At 36.2% G+C, this 12,536-nt stretch overlaps 1 protein-coding gene and 1 long non-coding RNA gene across 4 annotated transcripts in view; one reads left to right on the forward strand and one right to left on the reverse strand.

The window, feature by feature from the left end:
* The window catches only part of LOC106881835 (oxysterol-binding protein-related protein 8), a 135,528-nt gene that overhangs the window by 37,749 nt on the left and 85,243 nt on the right, over window positions 1–12,536 (forward strand). The window contains exon 2 of one of the 2 annotated variants that reach the window (XM_052968685.1): window positions 10,235–10,389. In XM_052968685.1, coding sequence (XP_052824645.1) covers window positions 10,275–10,389 — 115 coding nt within the window. In that variant the 5' untranslated portion in view covers window positions 10,235–10,274. Of the gene's footprint in view, window positions 1–10,234; window positions 10,390–12,536 lie in introns of those variants that run through there. The other variant, XM_052968686.1, reaches the window with a different exon arrangement.
* LOC128248122 (uncharacterized) overlaps window positions 1–12,536 on the reverse strand; it is a 124,008-nt gene that overhangs the window by 23,428 nt on the left and 88,044 nt on the right. For both annotated transcript variants that reach the window (XR_008264395.1, XR_008264396.1), the window contains one exon: window positions 119–210. This is a non-coding gene — a long non-coding RNA (uncharacterized LOC128248122). The remainder of the gene's footprint in view (window positions 1–118; window positions 211–12,536) is intronic.

Here is a 12,536-nt window from a genome sequence, read left to right on the forward strand (position 1 = left end):
TATATATATATATATATATATATATGTATATACATATATGTGTGTGTGTAAGCATATGTGTGTGTGTGTAAGCAAGAAACTGACTCGACAAAAATTTTAAAAAATAATATATATATACTTGAGTAGGTCTTTTGAATAATCTATTTTAAGTGATATTTCCTTTCTGGGTTAGAATAATTAGCAGGCGGAAGGCTTCATGGATACTGCTCCCTGCAAAAAATATACAGATGTCAATAGACTATAGAAGAATAAGGTGACACATTAAATTACAGAGAAAATGAGTCAGTCAGGAAAGTAATTTGTCACAACTGACCTTGCCAGAAAGGTTATATTATTTTGGCACAGAATTTGGCATATACTATGTTAGAGAGCTCTGAAAGTTGTATCCAATTAGCTATGGAAAAGGAAGTAGTATTACTAACATACTTCTTGTGTTAGATACTTTTATTTATTTCTATTGTTTTTTTTGTTCTTCCTTGATCATTTGTTGAGATTTTCTTTTTTCATAAGTAGCCAGTTGTTACTTGGTTGTAATATTTTAAAAGAGTGTAGGAAGTTTTCTTTTTATGTTTACTTGAGATTACTTACCCCCTAATTTCCTGCTGTCTCACTCTTTCTTGTATAACTAATAGATGAACTGCTATTATACATAGGAATATTTGCTAAAAAGTCTCATTAATGAGTCTTTTGGCACAGGACCATAGTACCAATCATTTTGTGGGGCACGCACACACACACATACACAAACATATCCTTTAAGTTCGTTTACGGGAAAACATTTTGAATATGCTAATAAAAGCTCTTCTTCTATTATGCCATCTACAGCCTAATGATTCCAACTGGTGACACCAGTTTTTTGGGGTTGCTCCAAGCTGTGGTGATATAATGCAGGATGAATATAGTAATAATAATAATAACAAGAGCACTCAGAGAGCGCAAACGTCTGCCAAGGTAACAGCAACATCCTCTCAACGATTAGCCAGAGATGAATTTTAAAATGAGAATAAATGAAATAAACTGGACTGTTCTCACAAGCGAGAATACTAAAAAATGAGCCCAACTGTACTCAAACAGAAAAATAATCCAAATATACATATATTGAAAGAGAGGTGAAGAGAGACGAGATGAAATACTAATGTAGTGAAGAAGAAGTAGTGAGAGTAATAGCCATGACTGAGAGGGAGTTAGAGAAAGTAATGACAATGAGAAAGGCAAAATGAAGTGGCATAGAGAGCGTTGCGTGAATGAGAAAGGATTGGGTGATAGATGACTAATGAAGAAAGGAGTGAAAAAGCTGATACACAGCATTTGGAGTGTGAGTATGTGTGTGTAAAAGAGAGGTATGTTTGCATGGATGGACATACATTCAGGAAGGCAATTACCAACAAGGAAGCAAATGTGTGGGAGATCAAATCATTGCTTTCTCACTGGTAGTTGCCTTTCTGAATGTACGCTTAAATGTCTGTTTTCCTAAATAGAATGCACTTCATTTTTGAGGCTCTGTTGAAACTGTAAGGTGTTACTCAGGCACTCAACTGTGTGTGTGTGTGTGTGTACAATGGAAATGGGATGGTAATGTCCAATTCTGAAAATGTGTGAGTAAGTGTGTGTGTGTGTGTGTATGCATGTACAATAAACTATGTGAAACTTTACATGTAAACTAAAAATAATTGCAAAAATAATCCAGAATCCTTGTCAGGTACCAGATCGATCCCAAAATCTAATGAGACTGTGCCACTCACGAGGCTAAATATCCCTGAAAGTTTCATCCGAATCCATCAAGCAGTTCTTGAGATATCTTGTCCACGGACAAACAAACAAACACAACTGAAAATAATACCCCCGCCTTGGCTAAGTCGGAGGTAATAATGGTTTCAGATTTTTCCACAAGGGCAGCAATTTTGGGAGAGGGGATGAGTCAATTACATCGACCCTAGTGTTCAACTGGTACTTGTTTTATTGACCCTGACAGGACGAAAGGTAAAATTGACCTCAGCGGAATTTGAACTCAGAACATAAAGACAGATGAAATGCTACTAAGCATCTCACCCAGCATTCTAACAATTCTACCAGCTCACCTAATAATAATAATGACAACAATAATGATAATAATAATCCATGGATGGAATTTATGGACAGAATATTTATAAATTCCATCCATGGATTATTATTATTTTTATTACTACACACACACACACACACATAGTTGTTAGAATCTTTCCAGATAGTTTTTGTGTTTTAATATTTTGATTAGATATTGCAATACTAATAACCTCGTGAAGATCTTGGTATATGTATGCTTCTGAATGAAGTATTTGTCGGGTTCAGAGCAGTAATAAGTAAAGAGATGACAAAGGAATAATGGATTATCTTATGAACTTCATTAGATTACAACTGTTTCCGCTCATAGTTGAGTGCCTGAGTAACCCCCTTATGGTTTCATCAGAGCCTCATAAATGAAGTGTGTTTTATTTAGGAAAGCAAAGACATTTAAGCATACATTTAGAAAGGCAACTACCAATGAGAAAGCAATGATTTGATACTCCCACACATTTGCTTTCTTGTTGGTAATTGCCTTCCTGAATGTATGCTAAAATATTTTTGTTTTCCCAAATAAATTGTACTTCATGTTTGGGGCTCTGATAAAACTGTTGGGTGTTACTGAGGCACTCAACTAGGAGTCTACCACACCTTATAGTGGAAGCAGTTATAAGCTAATGAGGTTCATGAGATAATTGGTCATTCTTTGTCATCTCTTTTCCTATATATATCATCATTGTCAATTTGTCTGTCTACCTGCATGTCTGTCTATCTGACATGATTATGCAGAATATTGGAAATGATTGACATTCATTTACAACAATTGTGATGTAAAGACAAAGAAACATACACTAACACATGCATATGTGTGTTGTGTGTGTATGTACACACACAAATGGCTTCTTTCAGTTTCCATCTACCAGATCCACTCACAAGCTTTAGTCAGCCCAGGGCTATACTAGGAGATACTTGCCCAAAGTAGCCTACAGTGGAATTGTTCTGCAATAGACTTCTGTGTCTGTTTTGGCATGGGTTTTTTTACAACTGGATGCCCTTCCTAACACCAGCTACCCAGCAGAGTGGACAAGTATAGTGTTGGGGGGAAAAAACTGAAGTTAAACGATGAGGTACACCAAAATTGATTATGTGAGTCTGAGAAAATTCTGTCAGTACATGGTGTGATCTGAAGGGAAACTACAAATTGAAAGAATGTGGCAGATGGGTCTTATAAGTCAGTAGCTTTTGTAGGAGGTTGATCTTTTGAATGTTTCAAGGACAAGGGCTCACTGGTGAGTGATATAGCAGAGTAAGTCTTCTCAGTTTTACCAAGAAAAAAATGTATATTGGAAAAAAATACAGACATAAGGAAATATATACATTATTCAGTGTGGTAACTATTACTGTTCGTAGTTAGTATCAGTTTGTCATGAAAAGAAATAGTGGCTTTATTGATGATATTTAATTGATATTTTGCATAGTCCTCCATTAGACCAATTTCCCATTTACCCAGATTAGCAAGTTTCTGCTTTTAGGAGGCCCTCAGGATCAATTTATGAGTGTTACAGTCTCTAGTCTTGTTGGCAAGCTAGTCGATACTACTACACTTTCAGTCATAGGACTAGAAAATCCCACCATTCATAATTATTTTTTTTCCTTTGTTTTTATTTTAGAAATATGCAAAAGCTTCATCATGCATTAAGAACATTTCTTGTAAATTAATTGTTTAGAAAGTTGTCGAGACAAATGGAAATGGATGCAATAAATTTTCCAATAAGACACAGGTAATTTTCACTGGAATCATTGACTCATTAATTATACATTATTAACATTTGGTGTTGTGTGTCACTTATTTTCCCTGCTAGAAACAGCAGCCAAATTTTCATCAAATTAAACCAAATGATGGTGTAATCACAACTGGAGAGCCATTGATCATAGATCTGCTCATTTAGAGTAAACCTAGAGTTCAGCAACAACAAACCAAGCAAAACACGGACATGAGTTAAGAATTACTTTGTTTCCATTCCAATACTAGTAGTTACTGTTATTAATTTGGTTCCCAATTTCAAATAATGTCTTTAAAAATCTGACAAAATATGATTGGAAAATCAAGCAACATTTCAAACATCATCTTTACAGACTTTTTTTCTAATTTTTTGTTTTGTTTTCTCTTTTGGCTGCTTCAGACCCGCTAAGATCAAACTTGTAAGTTTTGGGGTAGGGTGTCATTTGAAATTTCCCAGTTTGATTACTGTCAATTGAAACTGAACTGTTTTTCCTACCTGTTTTTCCTAACTGAACTGTTTTTTGTTGTTCACAAATATTTTTTCTCCACCCTCTTAAATCCCACCCCAACCACTTAGTTGAGAGGGCCTTTTCCCCCATCTTCCCTTTTCTTATTGTTTCCTATCTTGCAAGTTACTTGGCAACCCCACTAGTGCCAGTAGCACAAAAAAAAAAAGAAGAAAAATGCACCTCGTACACACTGTAAAGCAGTTGGCTTTAGGAGGGGCATCCAGCCATAGAAACCATGTAAAAGCTGACATGGAGCACAATGCAGCCCTGTAACTCACCAGATCCTGTCAAACAGTCCAACCTATGCCATCATAGAAAATGGATGTTGAACAGTGATAAACGATGATATATTTTGTGTAGAGGGTTGCATATTTCTCATTGCATTTGATACATTTTTTTATGAAAATCATAGCTTCTTAATTCGGGACACAACTAAACACTGCAAGTTATTTTGTCGTACATTCTAGTAATTCTGTGTATCATTGCCTTAGTAAGTTCCTAAACTTGGCATCACATTGTTCATTTTGCAACTGCTGCTACAATTATTAGGATAAAAATATACAATGTAACTGTTACTTAAATTAATGTTGTTTTGTTGTGGGATATAGAATGTTATGTTATTAAAATGCATTAACAACCTGCAGTTTCTAAATCTAATCCTAATGGGATACTGGGGAATACATTCTTAGCTTTATACTAAAATTTACAAGGTATATGTTTATATATTCTAATTATTAGGGAGTAAGAAGTTTCCATTGCGATTTTTTAGTTTGAACCAAGTAAAATACAGTGGAACTTTGCCAACAGTTTGTGTTCTAAGTATAGAAAAATATATATGGGAACACTATCTTTAATTAATTCAGCAATTAATTAACAATTATCTGCTATAAATATCCTTGTTACTTGTTATGTCTACAGTTTGATGTCAGTGGAGCTTTTAGTAAATTAAAGCCTGATTTCATTTGTCTTTTATTGTGGGTTATTCACACTTTAATTTATGAAAATTGCAACTGTTAGTGTGGAATGTGGACTGTGACCTGAAAAACTCAATGTAGTTTCATTTGAGGTTTCATGTACCTTTAAGCATTGGCTGTTTGTCTTTGCAAAATGTAAAAATTATCTAGTGACTTTGGTCTGAGGCTCCTAGTGAATTCTGTTTTCCAAGAATATTTTGAAATTGAGTGTACAATTTATGTGATGTTTTAACTACTTTAGCTAGACCACAGCCTGTTGATGATTATGTAAGATCTTTATTGAATTCAGCATAGGCAATAACTTCAAAAGTGTCATAGATAACAAAATTGATGAATATATTTGTGATACATTCCTAATCAGAATCTCTTCTGCTCAGACTGCTACAAGACAGAACTCTAACTTTGGTTGTAGATCAGGTTCATGCTTTTGAAACGGCCATGAAAGATTAGCAGGCTTAGGACTCTGCTCATTAGCCTCCACTGAAGTGGCTTGAGAAGAATTTTTGAATTCTGAAACAAATCACACCTCTTATGTAGCTGCACATTGTCAAACTCAAAGGTGCTATTTCTGTGATGTGGTTGTCCTCAATGTCCAGCTTATGATACTACTATCTCTTGTTTCAAGTGTAAGAAAGGGAACATTTTTCAAAGGTCTATCAATCCTCAAAAGAACTAGTGAGCACTTCTGTTCTCTCTGTTACATAGGCTTGAATCAATCTCAGTATTTAAGCTATGCATAGTAGTACTGTAGTACACGTGTTGTGTACACTCCTACAACACTGTTTTCTTTATGTGTTATAAAGACAGAATTCTATCTGCCTTCAACTCAGTCACGCACCTGTGTTTCGTTTATTTTTTGTGTGCTTTACTACATAAAGGTCACCAACTGTCTACCTTGAGTAATTATTAATGGCATGTGCCTGGCTTGAATATATATATATATATATATATATATATATATATATATATATACATACATGTGTATCAAAAGAAATTCATTGACTATTGACCTAGCTATTCACGGAAGACAGTTTCTGTAAAATATAACTTGATCTGCTATATATAAAGCAGTCTGTTTATTATGTATGGTATTGGGTGACCAGCTGAAATGTTTGACAACTCACATCCTGTCACTAGCACTGACTCCATTGTTTCTGTGATAAAGATACTTTTAATGATATTTAAAAAAAAAAAATACTAAATCACTTAGGCTAACTACTCAAAGACACTATCTCCAAGGAAAAATACTTAATATAGCAAATATCAGAAATCTAGTTAGAAATACTTAACAATGGCAAGGCAACATTGCCTCAATGACTAATGTGATTTTAATTAATTTGGCAAGTACAGGAAACAACTCTAGACATATTTTAGCTTTATTAGATCTGGATCTTTTCCCTTTGAACGGCACATTGAGAAATGAATTTTTTGTAACTAAACACTTTCAAACTTCGGACAGAATGTGTCGTATAAAACATATTTTACTCTTAGCCCTAGTACTTACTTTTTGAAATTCTATCTGACTGGCATGTAAAAAGCACTGTTTGAGCATTGAATCTCATGGAGGTAGTGGCAGGTACCTGAGTCCTTTAGCGATATACCGTGCGTGTGTAGACCTGTCAAGCCAAGTGAGATCGTAGTTGTGGCTGATGCTGGTATCATATCCATGGCACCTGTGCTGGTAGCACATAAAAAGCACCCACTATACTCTCGGAGTGGTTGGTGTTAGGAAGGGCATCCAGTCATAGAAACCTTGCCAAATCAGACTGGAACCAGATGCAGCTCCCTGGCTTATCAGTTTTCTGTCAAACCACCCAACCCATATCAGAATGGAAAGCAGATGTTAAATGATGATGATAATGATTTTATTGGTCTCTTTTGCTGAATTGTTAGGTTACAGGGACCTAAACAAACACAGACACACACACACACAAGCCTATATACAAAAATGGGCTTTCACGATTTTCCATCTATCAAAGTCACTTGCAAGTTATTGGTTCCCCTTCAGCTACAGTAGAAGGCACTTGTGCAAGGTACTGTGCAGTCGGTCTGAACCTGAAACTACATAGTTGCAAAGTGTGCTTCTTAAGTCCACATTTAAGTTAACTTGCACCAGATGAACTATATGAAGTTGAGATCTTCATTGATATCTAAACAATTTAATAGACTGTGACTAAGCCAAGAATTAAATTTGTTTGAACTCAATAAAATATGAAATTCACCAGTGTCCAACCTTGTAACTTACCAACACTGTATAATATTTATTTTTCTATGGTTAGATTATTGTCTAGATTCTTATAGTTTTATAATTCTTCACTCTGTTTCTAATGAAATACATTATATACTTTGCAGTTTTATTATTACCTGTGCCTTAACGAAGGCAGAGGTGTTGTTTTCAGTCGTGTTTGTTCGTCCGTGGACAAGATATCTCAAAAACCGCTGGATGGATTCAGATGAAACTTTCAGGGATGTTTGGCCTTGTGACTGGCACAATCTCATTAGATTTTAGGATCTATCTGATTCCAGACAAGGATTCTGGATTATCTTTCCAATTTTTTTTACTTTGCATGTATATGTAAAGTTTCACATAGTTTTCTTGTACACACATACATACACACACATTTTCAACATTGAACATTACTATCCCATTTCCATTGCAGACACACACACACACACACACACACACACGCTAACATGCCACTCTTTTACATACACATATACTCACACTTCAAACACTGTTTATCGGCTTTTTCACTCCTTCCTTCATTATTCATCTATCGTGCCCAGCGTCTCCTTTCTGGCACTTGTGCCCGTGGCATGTGTAAGGACTTTCAAGCGAGATCGTTGCCAGTGCCCCTGGACTGGCTCTTGTGCAGGTGGCACATAAAATAACACCATTTAGAGTGTGGCCGTTGCCAGTACCGCCTGACTGGCCTTCGTGCCGGTGGCACGTAAAAGCACCCACTACATTCTCAGAGTGGTTGGCATTAGGAAGGGCATCCAGCTGTAGAAACTCTGCCAAATCAGATTGGAGCCTGGTGTAGCCATCTGGTTTCACCAGTCCTCAGTCAAATCGTCCAACCCATGCTAGCATGGAAAGCAGACGTTAAACGATGATGATGATGACAACGCTCTCTTTACCGTTTATCTCCTACCTTCACCTCTCACTCCGGCTCTATTTTATACACACACACACACACACACACACACAAATATATAGAAAGAGATTATACATACATTTTAACACATTACAGTATACTTACATAAATGCATAATTCTATACATCAATCTAAAACAACAGGGTTATGAAAGGAAGACCGGAATTTAAGAGAAGAGAAAATCAAAAGGTCTTGTGATATTCATTGAAGGATTTTATTTCAGATATTTTCATTTTAAAAATCATCTGGTTAATCATTGAGAGGACATTGGTGTTGTGTTGGTGGAGGTTTGCACTCTCTGAGTGCTCTTATTCTCATTTTAATGTCCTTTGTCTGGAAATCTTTTGTCACACATCCTGTGACCTCTTCTGTGATTTGCCATCCCATGTATCTCCTGTTCTGTTTACTCCATTCTGTCTTTCTGTGGTGTGTATCCTTATTTGTACATGTTTGTGTGTGTACATGCGTATGCATCTCTATGTCTAATATGTGTGTTTTGTGTGTATGTATATGGGTTTGCTTACTACACTGTTTGTAACCATGTCTTTTGTTTATTTTTTTAATTATTATTATTCGTTTACTTATTTATTTGAAATAATAAACAATTTGAAAGGGTTTTTATTAAATCCCCACCTTTTTTGTCTTTTAACTCTTAGATGCCTACTGAGCTTAGCTCATCAACAACTTTTCTTCACTGTTTTTGACTCTAGTTTGTCTTTCCTGCATCCCCCCTGTTGATTCTCTGCTTTTTCAGTTTCTGCATTGTGTTTCCCTGAGGGAAAGTCTTCCCCTCTCAGATTTTGGTGGTTTTGAATTGTTTTCAATGTTTTTGTCACTTTGCTTTTTTTCTTAGATAGTGATATTGGCCCTGCACAAACCCATTTTTACCTCTGGAAAGAGGTAGTCCATATTAGTCTGGCCTCTACTCTTTGAACTGTTGATCATGGAAGGTCCTATCAGGAAAGAGCCTGGCAAAGCTCTTAGCCACACAACCACCACACCTCTTCAATGACAATTACTGCCATCAATTCACTGCAGGAGAACTTCACCTTCATTAATTCACCGCAGAGGAAGTTTACTGCCATCAATTCACCGTGAAGAAAGATCACCGTGAGGAAGATTCACCACGAGGAAAGTTTACCAAGAAAATATATTCATAGTATCTCACTATTAATAGTTAAGAAACTATTTTATTGAAAAAATAAAAACGGTGAATTGATGATGGTAAACTTTCACTATAATGAATTTATGATGGTGAACTTTCACTACAGTGAATTGATGACGGTCAACTTTCCCTGTGGTGGAACTGATGGCAGTGAACTTTCCCTGTGGTGAATTGATGACAGCAAACTTTTCCTGTGGTGACTTGATGGCGGCAAACTTAACCTGTGGTGAATTGATGACTGTGAACTTTCCATGTGATGAATTGATGGTGGTGAATTTACTGCACATGAACAAGGACTGGACCAAATGGGGAATTTAATGAAACACCCAACTGAACATGCCAATTAATGCAACTTATGCTAGAAAGTTTTGATGTAAATAAGAACAGTTGGAAACCAGTTGTTTTGTGTCAGAACTAATGATGTCAAGTAGGTTGGTGTCAGAAAGGTTAATTAGCTTCTCTTGTGTAATATTTCCACTGCTTTTTGCTATCATATGAAATATGTTTGAGTTTGTTATTTATTAATTTGTTTCAGGTACTTGTTATTTTAGTCATTGAAATTAAGAAATAATAATTTCTTCATTATCTTTCTTTTTTTTTTCTAGAAATAAAGTGAAAGTTTTGAATCATTTATGGCTAAATATAATGCCACGAACTTACAGCTTGTCAGAAGGATTAACCAATGTTTCCAAAGATCGTAGCGGTAATGTTCCAAAGGGAACTCCAGTACATGAGGTAAAACCTAACCATAACGGACATGGTATGTATATGCTTCATTTTGCTTTTGTTGTATTTTTTAATTACTTGATATTGTTTTGATTAAATTTGGATACTTGCTGTGCTTGAGAAGACACAGCAAACCAAGTGAATTGGGTTTAGGAAGGGCATCCAGCCATAGAAACCAAGCCAAATCAGACTGGAACCTGGTACAGCTCTCCAGTTTATGAGTCCTTGTCAAACTGTCTAACCCATGCCAGCATGAAAAACAGATGCTAAATGATGATGATGATGATGAAAAGGCCTTCTTTGAAATATTGTAGCAAATTAGCATCGTTGTTAGAGCCATCAAATACCAGGTGGTTATTAGAGCCATCAGCACAGGTAACTTCACCATCATCAATTCATCACTGGGAAATACCAGTATTATTAATTCTGACTTGCTGTGCTTAGTTCAAATCCTCCTGAGGTCAAATTTGCCCCTTTGGGGTTGATAAAGTACCAATGGTGGGGTGATCAACTTTTCTCTCTCTTTCCCTCTCATAAAAAAAATACCTTAAGGAAGGCAATTAAAAATCACTTTTCTATTTTTCAATGAAAATTCCATAAGAAGCAGTATAGTGGTTGTCATGTAAGATACCAGAGGCTGATTATTGACTTGTTGGAAGAAAGAAAGAAGAATTTTAAAAATAGAATAAATTGATGAATATAGCTCACTCGGTTGTTTCAAATTGTACTCAGGTTCAGATACCTCGGTTAAAAACTGGCAGTCAGCCATTTGCAATGAATACAAATGTGTACTCTTTGTGTTTGGTTATACTGAAGTTGTATGTTTTAGCTGAATAAAAATAATTGATTCTCAGCTACTGTTTCTCGTTACAACAATATATTTTTATAAAACTAAGAAATAAAACAATAGAGATGATGGAGCATAAAAGCGAAAAAATGTCGGAAGTCAACAGTGGTCTGACTAAACCCTGAAAAACGTGAACTTAACTAATGGAACAGATACATTTTTTTTATTGATATCATAAAAACGCATCCATTCCCCTGCAAAAAACTAATGAGCCCCAACCTGTCGTGTTGAAGTCCTTGCTGCAACTGATTTGTTTTGCACCAAAATCATGGCTGCCATGATTTCAACACAAAACGAATTAGTTGCAGTGCAGACTTCAACACACAGGTTGGGGGTCCCTTTCATGGTAACGCATGCTGAGGAAGCTGAGGCTATTTTGCCGGTGCAGAAACCGGTCCAAGTGAGTTCAAATACTTGAATGTACATTGGGTGATTGTCTTAACTCGTGTGCCTTCGGACAGTTGATTTCTGTAGTTATTATCTGTAGTTATTTTTATGGCAGTGGCCTAAGAATGTTTGTAATTCATTGGTGACTATGTTCATACAGTATATTTTAATGACACCTATTTTCTGGGATGTATACTGATGTATGCTACTTCTAAATATTACACCTGTTCCTTCTTATCTTCACAAAACCTGTTACTGAAAATTGCTATAAAACTATTGTTTATCTTTTATCTTTTACTTGTTTCAGTCATTTGACTGTAGCCATGCTGAAGAACCACCTCAAAGAGTTTTAGTCAAACAATGCCAGAGCACCAGCTGTCTGGCTTCCGTGCCGGTGACATGTAAATAGCACTATTTGAGTGTGATCGTCGCCTTCCTGGCACTTGTGCCAGTGGCACGTGAAAAGACAGTCGAGCGAGATCGTTGCCAGTACCGCTGGACTAGCTCCTGTGCAGGTGGCACGTAAAATAACACCATTTCGAGCGTGGCTGTTGCCAGTACCGCCTGACTGGCCTTCGTGCTGGTGGCACGTAAAAGCACCCACTACACTCTCAGAGTGGTTGGCGTTAGGAAGGGCATCCAGCTGTAGAAACTCTGCCAAATCAGATTGGAGCCTGGTGTAGCCACCTGGTCCACCAGTCCTCAGTCAAATCGTCCAACCCATGCTAGCTTGGAAAGCGGACGTTAAACGATGATGATGATTATCAGTGTATTTTGGCAATTTGAATAAGAGTTTTGACTGTTATTTCCAGCATGTAGACATACTTAGTATGTCCTTTGATTAATTTTAATCCTTCAGCTATTTAATGTCTTTTTGGGGCCTGCAATTACCTATATTATTGATTCTGTTATTATCATTTTTGAATTGTTACACTAGATAATAACAG

The sequence above is a fragment of the Octopus bimaculoides genome, chromosome 6 (genome assembly GCF_001194135.2).
Source record: "Octopus bimaculoides isolate UCB-OBI-ISO-001 chromosome 6, ASM119413v2, whole genome shotgun sequence".
NCBI lineage: Eukaryota > Metazoa > Mollusca > Cephalopoda > Octopoda > Octopodidae > Octopus > Octopus bimaculoides.